General features: G+C 39.1%; 1 protein-coding gene across 2 annotated transcripts in view; it reads right to left on the bottom strand.

Annotated features, from left to right (window-relative positions):
- Positions 1 to 7,657: 7,657 nt before the first annotated feature.
- LNPEP (leucyl and cystinyl aminopeptidase) overlaps positions 7,658 to 22,299 on the bottom strand; it is a 62,832-nt gene continuing 48,190 nt past the window's right edge. For both annotated transcript variants that reach the window (XM_054185207.1, XM_054185208.1), the window contains 9 exons: positions 21,641 to 21,801; positions 19,053 to 19,141; positions 17,173 to 17,353; positions 16,270 to 16,426; positions 14,667 to 14,851; positions 13,855 to 14,016; positions 12,877 to 13,017; positions 11,313 to 11,394; positions 7,658 to 10,324 (listed from right to left, as the gene is read on the bottom strand). In XM_054185207.1, the coding sequence (XP_054041182.1) occupies positions 10,193 to 10,324; positions 11,313 to 11,394; positions 12,877 to 13,017; positions 13,855 to 14,016; positions 14,667 to 14,851; positions 16,270 to 16,426; positions 17,173 to 17,353; positions 19,053 to 19,141; positions 21,641 to 21,801 (1,290 nt within the window). In that variant the 3' untranslated portion in view covers positions 7,658 to 10,192. The remainder of the gene's footprint in view (positions 10,325 to 11,312; positions 11,395 to 12,876; positions 13,018 to 13,854; positions 14,017 to 14,666; positions 14,852 to 16,269; positions 16,427 to 17,172; positions 17,354 to 19,052; positions 19,142 to 21,640; positions 21,802 to 22,299) is intronic.

Raw genomic sequence — 22,299 nt, 5'->3', positions numbered from 1 at the left:
GGCACAAACGAGAGTCAAATGTGGACTAGGTGAGGAAGCAAGGGGTTAAACATATTTACCTCACTGGCACGCTGAAAATGAATCCATCCCGACCTGACTTAAAGAACTGCAAAGCTGCTGTTCACCTGTAGGGCAGGTGCTAGAATTCAGAGGGCGTCGTACGTGCTCTCTAACTTGGTCCTATTCCTGACCTATTCCAAAGCATTTTTTTGTGTGAAAAGAGGTAGATCTGGCATAACCCCAACCTTCCATCTTTCGTGCGCCTGTGAGATTCTCTTGTGTGAGTGAGGGAAATCCTTATCTCAATAGTATATCTCAATGGCTCTTGCCCTAACAGAAATAAAAAAAAAAAGTTTGCAGAACTCAGAGTATTTTCCAGAAAGGAAATAATTAATTTAAGTTCTTCTCTCTCTGTTCACTTACTTTTTATGTTGTCATTTTATCTCATGTTTTCATTCTCCTGAATTATTCTGAAGTATATGAACTTAATTGTCTGAGTGCTCTTAACTTAATTTTGATCCTGTCATTTACAAAGATCCTTCTTCACAGATTGGCTACATAACTTCAGTCTCTTTAACGTGTATTCTAATTCCAGTTTATATTCTAGTACTCCACCAATTTTGCTCCAGTATTTGATGTGTCAGATTAAAAATATTGGCATTCCAGCTTTTGGGGTGACAGAGATGCTACGTGTTCAAAGCATTTGACACAGGGATGAAGAAACCCCATCTCAGGGAATTCTTTTGATAGAAGCTCAGCGGTCTGTTTTTTTGTTTTTTCCTTTCTGAAAAAGTATAAGAAAACACTATGCTTTTAGGCTAGATTTTGACTAAAAGTGCTGCATCATTGCAGCAATGCATTCAGTCACTAAGTAATGCGCAAATTTTGGTTTTAGAATTCTTTGGGATCTTGAATGATGCTTTAGCACACTTTTCTGTATTTCAATAATAGCTATCATGAAAAGATGAACAGCGTGGTAGGTATTTATTAGAACAAATAGTCAGCTGGTTATCTGTACATACTTTATGTACTATACCACACATGCTGACCCAAATCACTAGTCCAAAGAATAAGGCACTAAGAAAAGCAACATATTTATAGTTTTCTTTTTAAATTATACCCATAAGTAGATATTCTGCCGTGTTTAGAGTATTTGTTTTCTTTTCAGGATCAATTCCTTATGCTGCACAGGAGCATTGTAAAATAGTGATGTCAAACAAAATGTATTTGTGACAAAAAATGGAATTGAAATATAACAAGGGAGGGGAATAGCTTAATAAAAATATTTATCAAAAAAAATCCCATCAGCGTCATTTGGCTGTACTAAGGAAGTAAAATGCTGAGCTTGACTATGGTAATCAGAATGCAAAGAGCTAGCACCATAAGCAGGATGGTTCGGCAACATTTTGAATGGTTTTTTCCTCTTTCTTTATTTTTTAACAAGGTATCATAACCAGGAGTATAAATATCCCCCATCCAGAACTGTAGATCATTAGGATTTTCCTAGAAGAAAAAAACAAAAAATTAACTCAGTTCCCCTCTCTTGCACATAAAGTCATTAAAACATACCCAGAAGTATTTTGGCTATAATCGAATAGTGACTAAAGAATTTAAGGCATCACATCTCAAATGCAAGAGACTTTCACTTGAACATAGGTTGTGCTACTTGCCAGATGCTGCAAATGTTCCACTGGGGAAAACTGAAACACACTTTTCATCCATGAACAAAATGTAGGACACCAGCCATTGAAATGTGATTAAAAAACCCAAAAGAAACCATGTTGTCTCTCAAGAAGAGATGTCGCTTTGTAAACGCAGATCTGAGTCTCTTTCCAAAAAAAGGGAACAGGAGGAAAAAAACGAAAAGTAACCTTAAAACCGATCTGTGCCAACCCACAGGCAGGCAGTGGATGAGGTTAGGAAAATGTATGTTATTTGATAACAGAATGACGTTATGAACAGTTAATAAAATGGGTATATAGTACTTAAGTGCCTTGGTTATAGTTCTCTATATAAATGGGGAAGCTGAGTTGCAGGGTATGGCAGTTTAAGACTTTCTCTAGTCACAGAGGTGGTGTTCTGCAGAATTGAAATTCCTGGAGTCTAACCAGATACATAAACTTATTTTCTAGATCAGACTCGTGGTAGTGTCATATCTGTAGTCTTATTTGCTTCTGGAATCCCACAGAAGAACCAAGCAGGCTGCACGGTGGTTCACGTGTGCGCACACACAGGGCTCATAGCAATTCACTTTGCACAAAGGCAGTGCAATGGTGCGTTATCGTTATGTGGCTGGCTAAGTCAGAGCGCAGCAAGTGCCTATCATAGTCTTGCATGGTCCAGGTAGGGGTCTTTTTCTTCTCCTGCCAGTCATCATCCACCTGGATATCACTACACAAGGGGTTGCTTTTGATTGTGGATTTCAAGGTGATGGGTGTAATGTGTTTCCCAAGGGCTTTTCTATCATTTCTTGACTGACCCCATTTGAGTCTGAGCCCAGCAGCTCAGTGACATTTCTCTTTTCTCTCTGTAAGGCACAAGTTAGATCAGAAATTGGCTTTCATCTTCATTTACCTATGACACAGGCCCCCTTCCAGGGTTATCATTTGTAGTACGATAGAACTGTTTGTAAAATTACACATGCAACAATTTTTCTTTTTCTGGCAAACATCTACGATGCAGTAAAGGAGCCTGGCTGTTCACTCTGGGCAGATTTCATCCTTCTGGGGAAAGCACATGGGTACAATATGAACATGGAATGCTTTTGCAAATGTGAACTGGCATTATAATGCCTGATGAAAGAAAGCCTCTGCTTTAGGAAAACAGTGCTATGGAGCACTGCGGTAGAAGATTAAGTTCTGATGAAAGTCAGGGGGATATGCTGCAAAAGCAGAGCTGTAAGGACAAAGCAGAACGAAGAACAGGGATAATGCTGTGATCACTGTCCCTTGGCAGTGCTTTCACAGCCCCACAAACATTGGGCCTCTGCGCTCGCCATCACCTTAATGGTAAAACCAACATTTCTCACTCTCATCAGAGCCCAGCTCTGAAATCGGAAATGTCCAGCGATTGTTCCCACAAGAAAGATGCCATTACATAAAGCTGTTTCTCTCCATCACTATCCCTTGGCAGTACTTTCAGGGCCAATAAACACTGCGCTCCATGCTTCCCTAGTGTCTTAACGGTCAAAACAGTATTTCTTACTCTCTTCATAGCCCAGCTCGCAAACTGGAATTGTCCTGAGATTGCACCCACATGAAAGCTGCCAGGACTGATAGCTGTTGCTTTTCAACACTATCCCTTGGCAGCACTTTCAGAGCCCTCAAAACACTGGGGCTCCACACTTTCCTGGCAATTTAAGTGACAAACCAATGTTTCTCATTCTCGCCAGAGCCCAGCTCAAAAATTGAAAATGTCCAGTGATTGGTCCCACACCAACGGTACCAGGAGGGAAAGTGTTGCTTGCCCTCACTGTCCCTTGGCAGCACTTTCACATTCCCAGTGACTGTGGGGCTCTACTCTTGCTTAACGACTTATGGTCCCAAAACTCTCCATCACTGTTGCCAGAGCCAGGCTCAAAAATTTAAAGTGTCCAGTGACTTCTCCCACATGGAATGTGTCAGGACTGAAAGCTGTTTCTTGCCCTCACTGTTCCTTTGCAGTGCTTTCGCAGCACCACCAACGCTGGGGCTCTGCGCTTCCCTACCTACTTAATGGTCCAAGCAATCTCGTGGATGTAGTGATGCACTTCAGTTGTAACAGAGAAGTAGTAACATATTTATTGATATAAAACAATGATTTAACAAAGTTTGATAGTAAATGCAACAGTGGCTTAACAAGATTTGATAGCAAAGTACACTTTATTATTTACTGCACAGAGGAGAGGGTCAGAAAAAATTGTCAGGGAAACCCTCACATCGAGTCAAGGTTTAGAGAGGACCCCCTTGCTTTCTAAACTCCTTCTCAGAGTGGAGTCTAGGTGCATCTGGATCTAATCCTAATCCCAGATTTGGTCAACGGTTTATGTCTATCCCTTATATCACATATCTAAGATTTCTAAGTTTAGCATGCAATTAATCACTTAGTGAGAATCTGTTGCAGCAAGGAAGCCCTCAACCTCGAGACGTAACCTTAAAAAGCATCCCTACTCAAGGGGAGATCCTGGGGTGCAGTCCACTGTCATTCAGGAGAGCTCAACGGGCCCTAGCCTGTCCACTGTTTATAGAGGAAGATGATAGACCTATAGTCATATTTGCAAACCAGTAAGACATCTGAATATCATGATGCAATCCATCCCCCAAAGTCCAGTGTAAACTGGTGCAGCCATCTCAAGCCCCACTGTTGGTTATGGTTATGGGAAATCCTGGCTGCACAGGAATCCTGGAAGTGATCTTGTACTGGCTGGAGGGCTGAAACTTTGGAGTGTCGCCAGAGGAGGTGACTCATGCTGCAGAAGTCCTTCTGTATAATAAATTACCAGAAAATGAAAAGCAATATGTTGTGTTTACAGATGGATGCTGTTATATTGTGAGAAAACCTGAAAGGTGGAAAGCTGCTGTGTGGAGTCCTGTGTGACAAGTTGCAGAAACTGCTGAAGAGTAAGGATTCAGTTTGCAGTGTTGAAAGCCATCCAGCTGGCTTTAGATATTGCTGAATGAGAAAAATGTCCCGTACTTCAACCTCTGTACAGATTCATGGATGGTGCCAAATGCTCTGTGTGGCTGGCTGCAACAATGGAAGCAGACCAACTAGCAGCACAGAGGTAAACCCACGTAGGCTGCTGAATTATGGCAAGATATGGCTGCTCAGGTAGAGAACCTGGTTGTAAAACTACGTCACCTGGATGCTCACATACCCAAGAGATTGAAGAACACTGAAGAACATTGAAACAATGAGCAGGTGGACCAGGCTGCTAGAATTGATGTGGCTCAGTTAGATCTGGATTGGGAACATAAGGGTGAGCTATTTATAGCTCAGTGGGCCTATGACACATCAGAATGTTTAGGAAGGGATGCAACATACAAATGGGCTCACCATCAAGGGGTGGACTTGACCATTGATGCCATTGCACCGATTATCCATGAATGTAAAACGTGTGCCATAAGCAAGCAAGCCAAGCGGTTAAAGCCTTTTTGGTATAGAGGATGATGGCTGAAATATCAATATGGGAAAGCCTGCCAAATTGATTATATCATGCTACCATGAAACCACTGTGGCAAGCACCATGTGCTTACAGTAGTGGAAGAAACTACTGGTTGGTTGGAAACACCCTGTGAACAACGCCACTGCCCAAAATACTATCTTGGGCCTTGAAAAGCAAGTTTTATGTTGACAGGGCACTCCTGAAAGAATTGAATCAGACAACAGGACTCATTTCCAAAACAACCTCATAAACATCTGGGACAAGGAGCATGACACAAACTGGGTGTTTGAGATTCCCTATCACGCACCAGCCTCTGGGAAAACTGAATACAACGGTCTGTTAAAAACTACAGAGAGCAACAGGTGCTGGGACATTCAAGCATTGGGATACAAATTTAGCAGAAGCCACTTGGCTACTTAACACTAGAGGATCTGCCAGTTGACCTGGCCCTCCCCATTCAAAACCCTGAAGCACTGCAGAAGGAGATAAAGTTCCTGCAGTACATATAAGGAACTTGTTCAGAAACACACTCTGGGTTATTCCTTCCGCAGGAAAGGACAAACATATTCATGGGATTGTTTTTGCTCAAGGACCTGAGTGATGAAGGACTTGGTGGGAAATGCAGAAGGATGGGGGAGTCCAGTGTGTACCTCAAGGTGATTCAGTCCTGGGTGAAAATAATCCATGATTTGAGTTGTATGATGGCAGTGTTACACGATGCTGTATGTCACCAGTGCTGTGTCCGCCTTATGTCAAAGGTATTGTAGCAGGAACCTCTCACTGCTAGCCAGGCTACAGGCAAGAGGAGGAATTCATCACGATGTTAAACCTTATTGCCAGTCCAAAGGGACCAGAGGTGGAGATAGTAACGGATATACCTTTAAATTGTTGTAATTTGAGTTGCATGTTATAGAAAGTACTACAGCAGAAAACACCTGAACCAATTAAGGATGAACCTCACAATAAGCAGTGCAAGTGCAGCAGTGACCCAACTTGAGCTGGTTTTGGTGCCCAGTAACTCCACGCAATGCACCACATCTCCTTTCCTGAGTGAATACCATAATAGATGAAGCCTAAATGAACTCAGTGAGCATTTTATGGATATGTATGGCATTTTACAAACATTTTATGGAGGAAGAGGTGGTTAATGAGGATGTTTTGCAACAACGTGGGACCTGAACATGATGTAAATGGTATGGAATAAGGGGTGGAGAATGTATTGGCTTTGGCTGAGATAAATTTCTTCATGGTACCTTGTACAGAGCTACATTCTGGATTTGTGGTTGCACTACCATTGATAACACTCTTGATGTTTTAGTTACTGCTGAGCAGTGCTTATACAATGTCAAGGCCTTTTCTACTCCTCATACTGCCCTGCCAGTGAGTAGGTTGGAGGTACAAAAATAGTTGGGAGGGAACACTGTTGGGACAACAGCTCCCAATTGCCAAACGGATATTCCATACCACAGAGAGTCATGCTCAGCAATAAAACTGGGGGCAAAGGCTGGTGGGGGAGTCCACTTTTCAGGGACTGGCTAGGTATCAGTCCGTTGGTGGTGAGCAATTGTTTTCATTTGCATCACTTGTCTTTCTTGGGTTTTAACTTTCTTTCCTCTCTCTGATTTTTTTTTTCTTCTCCTTACAACTCTCTTTTTTAAACTATTATTTCTTTTTAAACTGTTTGTATCTCAACCCATGACTTTCTTTCCTACTTTTACCCTTCCTATTCTTCCCCCATCCCATGGGGGAAAGTGAGCAAGTGCCTCTGTGATGCTTAGTTGCTGGCTGGGTTTAAATCACAACACATGGACACAGGTGTGTGGGAACCTTAGGTGGTGGGTGTCTTGTTTTGGAGCTGGTCTCTGGTGAGGCTGGGGACAGGGGTAGTTGAGGGTTAGGTGGTAGAGCAGGCACAGAGCCACAGTGTTAGTGGGGCTGTGAAGGGGCTGCCAAGGGAAAGTAAGGGCCACCAATAGCTTTCAGTCCTAGCCACTTCTGTGCGGAAGCCCTAGGTGGTGGTTGTCCATTTTGGAGCAGGGCTCTGATGAGGGTGAAAGGGTAGGTGGGGATTAAGTGGTAGAGCAGGGGCAGATCTCCAGTGTTTGTGGGGCTGTGAGGGGACTGACAAAGGAAGGCAAAGGCTGCTAACAGCTTTCAGTCCTCCTGGCCACTTCTGTGTCGGATCCATACCTGGCGAGTGTGTGTTTGGAACCTGGGCTCTGGTTGTGGAGCTGGGACAAGGCTGCTGGGAGGAGGTCCCTCCACAAACTCCACAGCTTTCCAGATTTTCTTTGTATAGTTTGCTGTCTAAAAGTCAGCTCCATGCTATTCCCTCATAATTGCCATTAGAATATTTGAATAAACTAGTATATTTTTTAAATTCCACAGCAGAAATCAGGAGGAAGATGGGATCTTCCTCCACATTTTCCATTTGAAATTTCATATGCCTCAACACTGCAGTCAGGGAGGAGGTAAAACCTGTGCAAGGGGACAGAAGTGATAGAAAAGTGAACATTTACTACTGACTTCTCATTTAATATGAAGAAGTGACTAGAAAGAAGAAGCGATGACATATAGATATATATATACACACACAAAAATATGCAAAGATGGAACTAATATTTCTGAAGAGATTCCAAAGATTTAAAATAAAGGAGAAAATGAAGCCATAACATATGGTAGTACAAAAATTCCAAGAACATACTTAATTACAACTCTAATACCATAACTTACAAGGAAGTATGATTTATGCTTATACTGTCAGTTCCTTCTTCAGTGCATGTAAAAATTATTCATTTCTAGGCCTTTTGGGTAAACAGGTGTTTACACACTCTAAAGGTCTAACATTCTTTCTGATAATTTCAAGGTTAAAAATGCCATCTGCAATTCAAACGTGAGCTGGAAAATGAGGAAATTTTTTTTCCAGAAGTTTTGACAGGTATTCTGAAAAGATGGGAAAAGTATGGTATGGCTTAAGCAATCACAGGTTACAATTTTTGCTAACCAAATAAACAGCTTTTGCTGCAGTTTCATAAATAAAGTCATTCAATTTGAATTGCCCTGTGACAAATTTTTAAGTCCACTAATTTAACTCTAATTCAAACTATTATCTACTTTAGAATTTACAGTAGCTGAAATTAAATTAGTCCAATTAAAATAGTACAACTTCTAATTGCTAGTGCTTTCATCATAGTTTATAACTGATCACATAACTGGATGATGATAAGAAAACAACAGGTCAGAATTTGCTTGCATGAATCTACAAAAGGTGCATTGGTAATGAAATGAATAGAAAGGTCTCCAGATAAAAAGGTACGTTTACTCTTGCATGTGTTGCATATACATGCTATACTTCAAAAATGGCCTTTTTCACTGCTTTTGAAAGAGATGCAGATTGCACAGTAGACATTTCACCTTTCTAATGTAGTACACTATGGATTTAGATACTCTTTTTTAAATCACAGAATCATAAAATGGTTTGGGTTGGAAGGGACCTAAAGATCATCTAGCTCCAACCCCCCTGCCAGGGGCAGGGACACCTCCCACTAGACCAGGTTTCTCCACCATTTCATGGTCATTGCGTGGTCTCACCAACAAGGAGGGGCTGGTGGGGAATGTGGTGCTCAAGGGCAGCCCTGGCTGCAGTGATCATGAAATAGTGGAGTTCAAGATCCTTAGGGCAGCGAGGAGGGCACATAGTGAGCTCCCTACCCTGGACTTCAGGAGAGCAGATTTTAGCCTCTCCAGGGGTCTGCTTGGCAGAGTACCATGGAATAAAGCCTCAGAGGGAAGAGGGGCCCAAGGAAGCTGGTTAATAGTCAAGGATCACCTTCTGTTAGCTCAGGAGAGATGCATCCTAACAAAGGAAGTCAGACAAAAATGCCAGGAGGACTGCATGGATGAACTTTGAAGATTTGAAAAGACTTTGAAGATTTTTCTCAGAAGTATTTTCACAATAGTAGAAGGACAAATCATTAAAATTCAAATGAGAAGCATTTCTAAAGCTAATGTCATAACGAGTGAGCAATGTTCACAAATTATATTGTGATATGCAAGTTATCAGGCACGGAAAAAACAAGTTTAGTCAAATGAAGTGGTTGACATATCTATTAATTGCAGACCCTCTGCAACAAGTGGTGAAATTAAAAATCAGTAGTCAAGAGGGCACAAATCAGTAGTTGGTCTAACAGATGAGCCTATTTTGTGTGATTTTCTGCCATTTTGTGCAGTTGCTTATAGATCAATACAGCAAAATCAATTACAGTTCAATGATTAATGACGAGATTCTCAAAAATGTCGAATAAATTCAAAGTAAAAGTTCACAGGTCACATCAGTGTTTCTTGAAATCCCATCTTTAAAACACTTGGTTTTGCTATCTGGTTTTTGTTTTCCATATTACTACCCAGCCACTTAATACATCAAAGTGTATACTATTAGCATGAGATTATTACTTTTGTGTGTGTGTGTAATTCCTAAGGAATACTGTGAAAATAAAAAATCCAAACTTAAATAAAATTTGAACCTTATTTATTTCACCTCAAACTGGTGTACTTTATAAGATCCACTACTACTTATATATCTGAAGTATGATTTTGTTTCACAACAGCTTCTATATCTACAAATGTGGCAACCACCTACAGTTTTGCATTAAAAAAATCTACTGCTCATGGAGCAATCTGCAAAGTAGTAACAGTTCATGGTAACTCTTTCTTTCTGACACTGATTGTCAATATTAACCCACTGCTAAGAAACTACAACACAACTCCAACTGGAAGGGTGTATGTTTCAAATATAAACTCATATTTAATAATTTGTGCAGATGTTTGGTCTATAGATGAAAACAGTTTCAGAATAAATACTTACATCTTGCTCATAAATGCTCCAAGGAAAATAAAAATTTATCTGAGACATGCCCTGAGCTATCTAGATTCCTTAATAGTGCAAACAATGCTGCAGCGATGCCTGGTTTCACCCTGGGTTTTGTAAAAGCAACACAGCAACTGCCCACAGAGCTCCTAAATGGCTGACACACCACAGCATTATGCACACTACAGCAGTTTTTGTAGCTTTGCTAAGTTCCGCTCCATCCACTGAATATTGAACTGAATTGTGTCAATTGCCTCTTTTACACAACGCAGTTGAGAGCTCTCCTCTGATTTTGACTCAAAAAATGACTTCACCTGCATAGCAATAGAAAAGAAAGAAAAAGAAAATGTTAGTTAAAATCAACACTGGCCACACAGATAGGTTTGGAAGCAAAGGCTACACAGATGTTGCAGGAAATCCATTCGCAAGAATCACTTGTACCTATGCAGTAGGCAAACCTCTCAAAAGAGTTCCCAAAATGCAAGGAAATCAATTTTAATAAGAACTGCAGCAGTAACTCATTTGATTTCAATAAATTATTTCACCAATAAACAAACATTCACTTATCGTATTCATCACAGAGCAATCACAGAGTACTCAGAGTTCTGGAAAAGGAGTGTTGTTCTGTGACAAAAAACCGATGGTTGCAATGAACCCTCCAGCAATCCGTAATGATCCCCACTCCCACTCATCATTATAATTGTCAATGCTAACACTTAAAATACTATAGATGAAATCATAAACAGCTATCTCTACCAAATTATCTGAATGAAAATATTAGACTAAACCACAAACCATTCTTGACATTAAAGTCAATGTCTTGTTAGGGAAGACAACAGAGATTTCTATTAACCAGCTCTAAGCTGATACCCAACCTCCACAATAGCTCCTTGGGTTTGTTGACAGCAAAAATAACATAAAGCATTTTTTATGGCACTCCTTGACATTCCAGATGCACATGGAGAAAGTAGAGCTTGTTTTCAAAATCTAGACCAAAATTTTATCTAGACCAAATCATTATTTTGGGAGAGAGTGTGTTCCAGTGAACAGGAAAACAAAACAGTATAAACATAACTGGGTTCAACTCTATACATAACTCTGCCACAGACTCAGTACGTAATCTTCAATATCTTTATGTATATATTTGCCATGAGTGAAATAGGGAAATCAACAGAAAGCAACAGAAAGATGTATATCCTTGCAAACAGGCCTCAAGGACAGAAATAACGTGTTGTCCTAATCCCTCAATTAAATGAAATTAGCACTAGAAAATATTGCTTTCTCATAGATTAAGGTACCAACCTCAAGCAGATGTGCCTTTGTTGCAAACTGAGAAGTTGACCAACTAATGATATTCTGGATAGTATATGAGCCTAGGTGAAACCTGAAATGCAAACAAAGAAGTTATTTTTAACTAGGAGCCACTTTAAGATGCAGGTTCAGTATATGTACATATTCTTATTTCTACTTTTTTGGTTTAGTAGTTGCAAATCATTAAAAGTACTTAAATTCAAGTTTACATATCTCATTTATCAAAAGAGATACAAGGTCTTAGAAGTCCAAGCCTCTAGTTCCCTAATTGCTCTAAAAATTGAACTTCAGAGCAAAAGACATGGAAAATTTTCAAACTTCCATCATAGTTCAAATAGCAAAGAACTGAATACCAAGACCGGACTTGTGGTATGTATTGCCAACCGTCATCAAAAGAAGTATGGCCAGCGGGTTGAGGGAGGTGATTCTCTCCCTCTGCTCTGCTCTGGGGAGACCCCATCTGGGATGCTGCATCCAGATGTGTGAGTCCTCAGTACAAGAAAGACACAGACCTGTTGGAGCAGGTCCAGAGGAGGGACACAAAAATGGTCAGAAGGATGGAACACTAGAGGGGCCTACAGGACAGATGGGGAGGGACTCTTTATCAGGGATTGGAGTGATAGGAAGAGGAGTAATGGTTTTAAACTGAAAGAAGGGAGATTTAGATTAGGTATTAGGAAGAAAATCTTTACTGTGAGGGTGGTGAGACACTGGAACAGGTTGCCCAGAGAGGTGGTAGAGGCCCCATCCCTGGAAACATTCAAGGTCAGGTTGGAAGGGATTCTGAGCAATGTGATCTAGTTGAAGATATCCCTGCTCATTGTAGAGGGCTTGGATTAGATGACCTTTAAAGGTCCCTTCCAACACAAATTATTCTATGATTCTATGAAACTCTACGGTAACTGAATTTGCAACCAGATTTCATTTCAAGCAAAGTAATTTTGTAAATTGGTTACTAAGAGCTTGCTAGAGCAGAAATTTTCATCCAGAAGAAAGCTTTTTTAGCAACACGAAACTGTTTCAATTCAAAACTAGGATTTAGAAACATGGTTTTCCATGTACTGTTAGCTTTTTGAAGACTTGCAGGCCAGCTCTCCTGCTGGGTACCCTTAAAGGCCAGTTAAGAAGAATATGTATTTCTAAAGAAGTAGGATTTTTTGATTATTTGGTTTTGGGATTGATGTGAAAAAGCAAAAAAAATAAATGCTGAATGAATTCCCTGGGCCTGTTTTTGAATGCATTTGATCCACATAAACACCTTGCATCTGCAGCAATTATCTTAGAGACAGCATCCTTTTAAGAGAAATTCAAATCAAGATTTTTTTAGAACTCCTGTGAGGGTCTAAGAGCGTCCGAAGTCCCATCAACTACTGGTTAGACTACGAAGTTTATGTTCCAAGTTATCTTTGTAAAATCAGATTTTAAAACAGGCTTTACAATTTTAATACAAATCTTCTTATAGGAATCCAAGTATTTATTATCTTGCACTTGAAAGAAACAAACAGGTACTTTTGCCACTGCCAGTGTGAAGTTTCAGCTACATCAAAAGCCTTACTTTCGTGTAAGCTTTTTCCAGTTCTCTTTGACAAAGTCCCAGGCCAGCAAATACCCAGGCAAACTCTGGCTAACAGTTGCTATGATATGTGAAAGTTCCTGTGCCCTGATGACTTCTCCTTCAAGGCTGTTCTGCATTAACCTAAAAGACAAAGCGTATGAAAAGGGACAAGAAAAAAACATCTATTCGTATCTTCACATGATTCTCCTGATACTTCTGAATTAGATGGAAAAGATTATATAACAGACCAAACAACAAGCAACTTGTGGCATCTGGAACACACTGATGCTCCATTTTATAAACACTGTAGGCACTTAGCTTTAGTTTCCAAGTATCAGAGTGACCTTCGCTCTAAACCGAGTATCTGAATTTTCATTGTTGGTGGAAAAGATGAAGTAAACTCTAACAACTTGAAAACATAATACATTGAAAATCTGAGAGAGGAAAGCTATAACAAGAACCATCTGGCAGGACAACCTTGGTGTCCTCCACGCAGTACTGAGATTTGGTCTATAGAGAGGTGCTTGAGCACAATATAAGGTCAAAATTTCACCCAAAGAAAGAAAAAAAAAAAGAAAAGGAAAAAAAACCACCCCCCCCAAAAAACTCAAATAGGTACAATCTTGGTTATAAATACAGACCAATCTTATAAGATCCCATAGAACAATGTTCGATTTTGTTACCTTTACCACAAAATCTGCAATTTTGTGTTACCAGTAGTGCAAAGCCTTTAAGTTCAATTGTTTTCTCCCTATGTGTATTAAGAATTTGGCCTTTTGAGCTATTCTGTTACGTAGATTATTTTTAAGTGAAAACTATCAGGTTCTTCATGTTTATGGAAGGCCTGTACTAAACATGTGGATACATTTTCTTTAGGAATCAGAATTTTTTTCCATGATACAAAAAGGCAATGCATTTTTTTCAAATATTTTAACGCTCTTAATTTACACAGTATACAACTTTTTGGGTCCTTCATACCAGATCAGCTTTCTGACATCTTCCGTGCTGGCCAAGGCTTCAATCATTTTGCTTTTCTCTGCTTCAGAAACTGAAGAGGAGTACATCTTTAGGAGGAATTCCCAGCCATCACTAGATTTGGCTCCAGCTGTAAATATGGCTTTCATAACATCACTAGGCAGACTACAGGGAAAAACAAAACCAATAACAAAACAAAACAACAAAAAAACCCAAAACAAACAAACAAAAGGGGGACATAAAAATGCTCATCTGAGAAAAGAAGGAAGAAAAGTCACAAAATGAAAAGATTAGCTTGAAAAAGATGCCTGTCTTCTGAGCACTTTAATTCTGTAGCAATTGTAATTTTGCAGGACTCAATTCATGCCAATCTAATACTTTAAGTCACTGGGAAAAAGCAAATCTTATTAGTCACATGAAAGCACAGTAAACTGTACAAAAATCTGAGTAATTTTCTATGTCTCAAAAATGCACATGAAACCAGAGCAGAATGAATTCTGCAAAATAAACAGGTATTCTTTGACGTTGCTACTAAGTAATCCTACTTGAGCATGCATCTTGGGAAATGCAGATGGAAGCAATCTGTAGCTGGTTTTGCAGTCACACTTAATGAAACTGCAGACAAAGTCTTAAATTCTAGCACAGTTCTCCCTCTCGTCTTAAAACAGCAACTACTTCTACATGAGGAACAATAAAAGACAGAATGACATGCTTTACCAATATTCAGTTGGTGGTGGTGGTGTGGGGATTTTTTGGTTTGTTTTGTTTGTTGGGGTTTTTTCCCCCAAAAAGTGGAAGCCCAGTTTTTGTGGTACCTCATTGTTCCATTAGACTTCATCCACTTCTCAAACATCTCAGTGGCAGTTGCTCTACAGTTTCTTATACCATGGATGCAGGCAAAAGTTAGCAGTGTTGACCGTAACTCTCGTTCAGAAAGGGTCCCATCATCTGTCCAAGCCTGTTGATCAATTTTATCACCAAGCAGGTGCTCTATTCTATACTAAAGGAGGAAAAATTATTAGCAATAGCTAATTCTTCCCAAGAGGATGTTCTATATACAAAACTAGTTTAAAAAAGAAAAAAAAATAAAATTAAGTTTTAGAAGTGTGGAAGGTAAAAATAGTAGTTTTTCATCTATCTATTCCAATTTACATTTACATACCATTTCTTATCTGTGTGAATAAATATCAGATACCACACAGATCTGAAAGATGGGCCACGGCTACATCTTAAATTGCACGTGGAAACTGAAGACTACTCTTCGAGCGACAGTTCAGGCTTGTACGTAGTCAGCTTACTATCGCAACTAACTACAACTCCTGTATGTTTACTTGCTTTTAGCTCCACCAAGTAACAGTTAATACACCTTAGTTTAGCACAAACAAACAAACCTTTATCTATAGGCTGAACACGATTCATATTTGTAGTTTTGTAGCTTGCCAAAACCACAGCTAGGTGCCTAACGAGGTATGCATCTCAGCTGAAACACTTGAACTTAAATATAACCTCATAGACACTGCATTGCAAACCATAGCTTGGGCTGTTTATTAGAGCAGATCCGTAAAACTTTTGAATAAATACTAAATAAATAAAATTATTATAGTAGTGGGGTTTTTTGTTTCTTATGTTTCCTTAAGCACACACTAATTACCCTTACCTAGTATAAAGAAAAACATCTGCTATTTTATCTAACCATTTAATAATTTTCCTTCTAGACTAAATCCCTTTGCTGATGTACTACAATGTAAAGCAGCAAGGATCATTTTAAACCTGTAGATGAATATAGAGGAGGTTTCCTAATAAGAAGGTAAATAGAGAAATGAAAGACATTTCCTCAGCAAGAACTGAGGCTACGATGTTGATTTCATTGCTAAGCCTGTAGCACTGTATCGTGCTAATCTACCGCACAGCTGGAATGGGACAATGACAACCATTCATATGTTCCTATTTTTCCAGAAAATAGTTGGTTTTTTCCATTGCCTTTATACAAAGCAATTAGATCTATGATCTCCAGCCACTCTAATAATTTTGGAAATAAATTTTCTGTGCTAAAAAAAAGTCATGGACTCTGTTTAATTACATATCTGTTCTACATTGACCTTTATAGCCGCTATAGCAAATCCCCAGGCACCACTGGGTTCCCACTGCATTACACTCTCTACAAAACACTGCGGGCAGGGGTAGGGGGCTAGGGGATGGGAGGGTGGATAGGGGGGAAGTCAATCCCAAAAAATTTAGTATTTCAGAAAGAGATCATTACTACTTAACAAAAGCAGGCAAGACTAGCAACCATCTAGAATCCCCATGCAATTTAGTGAGATAACGGTTCAACAGTCAACACTTAAAAAGATAATGTAACTATAAAGAACATTACAGCTAATTACGTCAAATTATAATTTCCAGAAAACTAAGACATACCATGACTCGTGCTGCCAGATGTTGTTCACCCTTTTTCTCTAAAAGGCTGTATATAAGACTCAGCTGAAACAAAGCTTGAGTGAGTGGTGCAGTGCTGCTCTCCTTGTTAAGGTATTCAATCAGCTCAAAGGCCTTTTCCAGAGACTCTCTTCCTAGACTATAGGTCAATGAATACAAACATTAAAATGGCTCCCAAATCAAAAGCACTCCCTGAAACAAGATCAGAAGTGATGCTCTCCATTACATTAACAGAGGAATAGGTGAATAGAGGGAGTAACATAAGAAACACTTTCAATGTAGAGTTTTTTGTATTATAACTTTAGTAAGATAGCAAACAAAGCAATATTGGCCACTAACATGTGTACAGTTAACAAAAATTAAAATAGGTAAGGAAGTGTGACAATAATGTCTGAAAATATTTATCATAAATGAGAGTACTCACATACAGGAAGCAGCTGACAAAGAGGCTACCCAGAACACTCAGCCTCACCTCGTCTGACAGCAGCGGTGAAAGACAAGAGAGGGAGCCAGTAAAAAATTGACAGGCAAATAGCTTGCTTCTCTGAAGTGAAGCACTCATTGACAGAGTACAGGAAAACAGTATGCTCAACAGATTATTGAACACTAAGGAAAGCAGTGTCTTCCAGAAATGGAAGCTATCGCGTGTCTCTTTATGATGCAAATAAAGGATGCTGCTATAAACAACAGGGAGATAACATCTAAGACCAATATGGAAGCATCACTAAAATAACTTCAAAAAAGATATTAGTGAACAGTTTCAATAGGCTAATAAAGACTGAATTAAAACTTCTTTGAAGCAGGCTTCTCTAGAATATAATCCTCTTTCACGTGGAAAAAACTATAAACACATATTAACTATGTTTTCTAATATAAAAGTCTTACCCTGCAAGGTTGAAGATATTGTTAATCAAATTTGCTCTGTCTTTAGGACTCAAAGCAGTGTGGTTATTTTTCAACAGATCAATCAGCGTTTTCCAGTCTTCAGCATAGTGTACTATGTAGTATCCGTTCATGTCCACATTGAATTTTATCCATTCCACCTCTTCCGGAAGTTCAATGACAGCTAATAGGCAGACAACCAACCAATTAGCAGCAGAAACAAAAATTTAGCAACTGTTCATTCAAATCCAAATCTATGATGCAGACTGGTTCCAGAGAGTCAATAAATCCTTTTCCACTCACTAGCTCCCCCTAGTATGAAGGAGGAATAGCCAAGTACAAAGTTTTCACAAGAAGGCTCCAAAATTCCAGGTTGTACTTCTTCCTACATCTGATTGAATGAATAGTATCAGGATTTGCTCCGAGTTGTACTTACGCAGTTAATTATTTAGTGCAGTAAATTTTCTCCTGTTCAGTCCTCCTTTAAAACAACCTCCTTGAAAAACTCTCTGCCCACTTCCATATGTATATAAAGAACAGTTACACATGTCATATAAAGAAATAGAGAAATGGAGACAGCATTAAGTAGATGACAGGCCACATTCTAGTTTCAGAGTCAACTAGGTACAAGAAGAGAGGCTTTGGGAAAAAGTTCTTAATTTCAGTTGATTCTATAACTCTTGCCAAAACCAACAATTTGCATAGCACCTACAATGCCTTTGAAATGGTAGAAATATTCTACCCCAAACGCTTTTGTACATCTCTCCTACTCTCATATCCTCCACATCCAAGGTTCTACAGTGAATAGGAATTAGTATGATGAACATGAGACCACCAACAGGGTCATTTAAGGTGAAACAAAAATTACGAAATCAGGCTACTTGCCTATTAGTTCTAGTAAAATGAAGAAAACATTCCATTAAACAGCTTTAGTTTTCCATTCTGACAATTCATAATATTTTTTTCTAAAACTCCATCTCAAATGAAAAAAGCCAGGAATAACTTGAAGGCTTTGTAAAACCAAAGTCAGAATGACATAAACCAAAAAGACTTACTTTAATTATAGTACTTCTAAAGTCATTTTAGATGGGTGGCAGTTCATAAAAATCAGTACACAGTAAAAATGTCAAGATCAGATCTAAGAATTTAATTTTAAATTTGTATAGTTTTATTTCAAAAAGTAGAGGTGTGAGATAGGCTTATTAATTAAAAATAATTGCCAGCTAAATGTACTGAGTAGTAACTTTTACAGGGGAGAAGAAAATACATCAGCAGACGTAAGGTGATGAGTCAGACCAGCATCAATAAAATGCAAAAACCCATTCATGTCAATGGAAAGAGACGGCCAAAGTGATTTTTAGCACGATACTATATAAAAGTGTATAGTAACTATTCACTTGGCAAGGAAAAAAACACGTCTGAATAAAAAAAAAAAACAAACCCATAGACTAACAATTTAGGATTCAAACTAGCCACTGCAGCAAAACCAAAGTTTATGTGAAAAGATCTAAGGGTTTCAAGATCTACAACAGCATTCTAAAAAACTTAAAGTGTTACAGATTCAATATTTTCTTACACCATTAAAGAAAATAAATAATATTTCAGTAGAAAGTGAGTTCCTCACTTTTCAGTACACTGGCAGAGCAGCTCTCCCATTACTCACTCTCTAAAGGACATGCAGTTTGAGAGAGTTTGTGCGTGCACTGGGAAGAAAAGACCAACACTCTAATGATGACACCACCAGTAGTGCTTGGCTTCAGATCTGTGTAATTATTTTGTACTACATATGCTTTCATCTTCACATCTTATGCAAGTGTGCACTCAGAAAGATCAGGAATCTGTAACACTTAAGTAACTTGCTACAGAAGTTTTGAGCCACATACCTGACTTCTGGTCCAGTAAATATGCATTAGTACAATGGGTAAAGTTGCAGCTACTAGTTATGTAGGTGAGAGGAATATGCCACAGATAACTGCAAAGGAAAGCAAACGTTTACTGACATATTAAACACATATTATTTGTCTTGAAAGGTTTGGTTTGTTTTTTCTTAAAATTTAAGCATTTTAATATCTTAGTAGTATTAGAACCACTGCATGCTGTGTAAAATTAAATAAAGTACAAATCCCATTCATATAATCAGAATAAGATAAAAGAATACATTTAGAGCATGTACAGCAATTCTTTTTTTATTCCCACCACATTGACAAGTGGGAAAAATTCATAGAATCAGAGACTGGTTTGTGTTGGAAGGGACCTTCAAAGGTCACCTAATCCAAGGCCTCTACAATGAGCAGGGATATCTTCAACTAGATCATGTTGCTCAGAATCCCTTCCAACCTGACCTTGAATGCTTCCAGAAATGGGGCCTCTACCACCTCTCTGGGCAACCTGTTCCAGTGTCTCACCACCCTCATCGCAAAAAATTTCTTCCTTATATCTAATCTGAATCTACCCCCCTTTAGTTTAAAACCAATACCCCTTATTCTACCACAACAGGCCCTGCTAAAATGTTTGTACCTATCTTTCTTACAAGCCCCATTTAAGTATTGAAAGGCCACACACAATAAGGTCTCCCCAGAGCCTTCTCTCCTCCAGGCTGAACAACCCCAACTCTCTCAGCCTGTCTTCATAGGAGAGGTGTTCCCTCCTTCTGATCATTTTTGTGGCCCTCATCTGGACCCACTCCAACAGGTCCATGTCTTTCTTGTACTGAGTACTCCCACAGCTACCAGTATCAGGTGCGGTCTCACCAGAGTGGAGCGGGGTAGGGAGAACCACCTCCCTCAACCTGCTGGCCACACTTCTTTTGATGCAGCCCAGGATAAGGTTGGCCTTCTGGGCTGCAAGTGCACATTGCTGGTCCATGTCCAGATTTCATCCACCAGTACCCCAAGTCCTTCTCAGCAGGGCTGCTCTCAATCCCTTTATCCCCCAGCCTGTATTGATGCCAGGGGTTGCCCTGACCCAGGTGCAGGACCTAGTACTTGGCCTTGTTGAACATCATGATGTTCACATGGGCCCACTTCTCGAGCTTGTCCGGGTCCCTCTGACTGGCATCCCATCCCTCAGGCACATTAACCACAACACTCAGACTGGTGCCAGCTGCAGACTTGCTGAGGGTGCACTCAATCCCGCTGTCTATGTTATTGACAAAGAAACAAAACAGTGGTGGTCCCTATATGGACCCCTGAGGGACATCTCCTAGTACTTCTTCCTCAGTTCCAGCATGATAAGTAGCTTGTCCAAAGCCATATGGACAGGAAATCTCTGGCTGTATCAGAAATTCAGCCAGTATTCAGCAAGCTGGAAGAATAAATGCTATCATGACTCATAATGGTGATAAGGAATTGATTATTTAGAGAAAACACAACTTTGAGTGAGATGAAACAAGTTGCACATACGCATTCCAATTCTGTCAGGGACCCCTTCTGTGTATGACTCACACAGAGCACCCTTCTTCAAAAGCTTTTCATGCACTCCCCAAAGTGACATCCACTAGAAACAGAAGAATAATTAAGCCTAACAATCCTTCCCTTTTTCCCTCACCTTTCAATCACATATCACTCTCCTTCCTCTACATAACCAAAATAAAACAAAACGCTGTAACTTCCAACACTTCAAGAGACAAATTCCTTTCACAGGTCTGATTCTGCAAGATCATGTAAAGTACTTTGTTTCCATTAAAACTTCAAACAACTGGCTAAAACCAACCAAAATCTAAAAAGGATTCAAACTTACGTATTTTTGTTTGTTACAAAATATAGTAAGGTTCATAATATAAGACATATTTGCAGAAAATTCATTTTTACAATTAGAAACTGCCACATCTTTGCTTCTTCAGCATTTGCATATATACTCCTCTCTTAGTTTTTGGTACAATGGATGTTGCCTCTCTTATTTATTCAGCCATTTGCTGTCATGCATTAGTGCCATCTTAAAACTTTTAAGCCAAGAAAGCTTTGATTCTAGCTTCTCTACTTTCCTCTAACAAAGCCCAAGATGCACACTGAATTTTGGCAGGAAGGAGTAGAAACTCTAAAGTAAGACATATGCATCTGTAAATTCTGCAAACTTCTGCAACCTGCCTACCTTCAGCTTCTCATTAACCACACAAAACTTTCTGAAATTAAAAGAAAACTTTACCTGTGAGATCTGCCTTTTAGTATTAAAAAATGTGAAGAATTCATTCTACTATTTACCACAACTCATCATCTCAAGCTTAAAAGCTTCTGGAAAGGATCCAAATAAGAAACTCAGCTTAAAAAGGACGCCACAGATTTTTACCAGGTGCTTGGGTGGAAATAGACATGGATCTTCAGGCAGTTATTATTGTGAATTTTTGTGCTAAATTCTCTATTACTTCAAAGAAAATACTAGAACCTCTGAATACAAGTGAGAGAGACGCACAAGATACAAGAAAGATATCTGCAGGTAGATTTTAATGGATAAAAACTATCAAGATGGTAATAACCTTGCGTCTGATGTCCAATTTTCTGTTTCCATATGATACAAAAATTTCTCTTGTTGTACAGAAATATTCTTTCCCTGTCGAACAACAGTAACTAAAGGAAATCCTTTATGCAGAATCCATGTCTTCATCAGCGTTTTTACATCTAATGTTCCATTGGTAATCTGCAAAAACAATCATAACAAGAAGATTGCAATTGGACAACACTTTTAAAGCTTCCTCCTTAACCTACCATGTAAGTAGTAGCATGATTCTGCATCTGCAAACAATCACTTTAACACTGAGCTTGTAAATTTTGTAACTAATAATTTAGGGGAGCAAGTGGCTTTTATTTTCTTAAGTTGAGGGAATCCTGGCCAAGCAGTGGAAAGACATCGGGCAGGTTGAACTGGTACGTCATGAAATTGGAGAAGAGAATGTTACAGGAAATAAAGTAAGCTCTCAAGCTCCCCCATACCCTTTTTCTTTTCTTATTGGTATTCTGATATTATGTGGGTGTTTCAGGTTAAAGTTCTTCATTCTTTTTTTAATTCTGAAGTGAATATTAGAAATTTAATTAAAGCAACGGTGTGCGTACAACAAAAACATATCCTTTTTCTCCTTTTTTTTTTTCCCCTCCCACTTACCAGCCTTTGCATAGCTTAACATCCAACCTCTTCTAA

Source organism: Rissa tridactyla, chromosome Z (genome assembly GCF_028500815.1).
Source record: "Rissa tridactyla isolate bRisTri1 chromosome Z, bRisTri1.patW.cur.20221130, whole genome shotgun sequence".
NCBI classification, from domain to species: Eukaryota; Metazoa; Chordata; class Aves; order Charadriiformes; family Laridae; genus Rissa; species Rissa tridactyla.
Note: the sequence above shows the minus strand (reverse complement) of the source record. Positions and strands in the feature narration are given on the sequence as shown.